Consider the following 1,912-nt stretch of genomic DNA (forward strand, 5'->3'; position numbering starts at 1 on the left):
AAGCACCAGTGGGGGTCCCGTACCGGGCCCCCCGTCCCACCTCACCTGGAGTTTTTCAGGTTGGCCAACGTGTACTGCTCTATGATCTTCTGCACCGACCGCTGGATCTCCTCCGTGTTGATTTTCCCTGGTGGGATGGAGAAAGGGGGGCTGAGTCCTGGGGGCTGTGGGAGGTTGGGGGGGGACACACGCTGGCCCCCAGCACGATGGGGAGGACGGTGTCCCACAGTGACAAACCCCCCACTCCTCAGGACTCACCCATGTTCCCGAAGATGCCCTGGTTCCTCAGAGCATCCACGTAGGAGCTGTAGGAGCTGGTGCTGGGGAAGGGGACCATCCGCCCGCTGCCCCCCAGCACCCGCGAGCCCGTGGGGTCGAAGAAGGTGTCCACCTGGGGAGGAGAGGGGATGGGGACAGGGATGGGGACAGGGACAGTCAGTGCTGGCACCGCTGCCCTGCTCGGAGGGGCACCTCTGGGCCAAGGGGGTCCCAGGGGGCTGCGGGGGCTCGGTCCTGCCCGGGGTGCACCCGCGGGTGAGCAGGAGAGTGTGGGCAGAGGGGTGTGGGCAAAGGAAAGATGCTTTTGTGCCAAAAAAGGGATGTTCGTGCAACAGCCCGTGCGCAGGAGAAAATGGATTTGCAGGAGAAAATGGCTGCGGGAAGTTTGTGGAACTGCGAGTGCAACAGAAAGGTGCTCGTGCAAATGAAAGGTGCTCCCACAAGAGCAGGCGTGCAAAAGTGCAAAAAAAGCCTGAATTTGCAGGAGAAAATGCCTGTGCGAAGGTGCCTTTGCCGAAGTGTAAGTGCTAAGGATGCTTGTGCTAAAGAAAGATACTCGTGCAAGAGCACGTGTGCAAAAGAAAACGTGTGCAAAAGAAAATGTGTGTGCAAAAGAAAATGCGTATGCAAAGGAAAATGCTCGTGCAAAAGAAAACGCCCGTGCAAAGGTGCGTTTGCCCAAATAAGGAAGAAAGATGCTCGTGTGAAAGAAAGAAGCTCGTGCAAAAGCAGCTGCGGATGCGAAGGAAAATGCCCGTGAAAAGGTGCGTTTGCTGAAGCTCGAGTGCAGAAGCTGCTCGTGCAAAAGTGAGCTGGGGGTGCCCAGCCTGGTGTGCCCCCGGCGTGGCCACCCCGGGTGCTTGGGGAGGTCCCCGGTGTCCCCGGTGGCTCCCTCACCTTGGTGTTCATGCAGATGTTGAACTGGTCCCTGAAGTACGTGGCCTGCGCGGCCGCCTTGCTCTTCTCCTCCAGCTCCTTGCCCAGCTGCTCCTTCTCCCCCAGCACCTTCTTCTTCTCCTCCTGCCCCACCTTCACCTGCTTCTCCATCTCCCGCAGCCGCTTCTCCAGCTCCTGCTTCTCCCGGGAGCAGTTGAGGTGGCACTGGTTGAGGGTGACATCGCAGACCTTCTTCGTCACGTAGTTGGTCTCCCGGTCCTGCTGCCAGAGGAAAAGCCTCTCCGTCTGTTGGGTCAACCAGTCGAGCTGCTCGTGGACGGAGCTGCAGCTGTAGGGGTTGAGCTTGTCCCTGATGCGCTGGAAGGTGTAGTTGATCTCGGACTTCAGGCTCCTGCACTCGCTCTTCTGCTGCTCCAGGTTGGTTTCGGTGGCCTTGCAGGAGGCCTTGAGGGTCTCCAGGTTCTGCTGGCAGCTCTCCTGCACCTGGGTGACCGTAGTCAAGGTGGACCCCTCTTTGCGGCAGTTTTCTTCCAGTTCCTTCTTGGTCAGGGCTGTCCGGTCCAGCTTGCTCTGCAGCACCGCCTTCTCGGCTGGGGGTGGGTGGGGGGACACAGGGTTGGGGTCCTTAGTGTTGTCCATTCCCCCCCCCCAACTCCCCACATCTCAGGGTGACACCCCTGCCTGGCCTGAGGAGGGGGTCACCCCCTGTACAGGCTGTGGTGAGTCCCCAAGGGAT

The 1,912-nt window shown here is 59.9% G+C and overlaps 1 protein-coding gene across 1 annotated transcript; it reads right to left on the reverse strand.

The window, feature by feature from the left end:
* Positions 1-1,815, reverse strand: LOC106885626. The gene is made up of 3 exons (XM_014937976.1): positions 1,177-1,815; positions 259-391; positions 1-127 (listed from the first exon to the last, which is right to left on the reverse strand). The coding sequence occupies exons 1-3, from the start codon at positions 1,813-1,815 to the stop codon at positions 42-44; spliced, it is 858 nt and encodes a 285-aa protein (XP_014793462.1). The 3' UTR covers positions 1-41.
* Between the last annotated feature and the right edge of the window lie 97 nt (positions 1,816-1,912).

This window comes from Calidris pugnax, unplaced genomic scaffold, assembly GCF_001431845.1.
Source record: "Calidris pugnax isolate Ruff unplaced genomic scaffold, ASM143184v1 scaffold46, whole genome shotgun sequence".
NCBI lineage: Eukaryota > Metazoa > Chordata > Aves > Charadriiformes > Scolopacidae > Calidris > Calidris pugnax.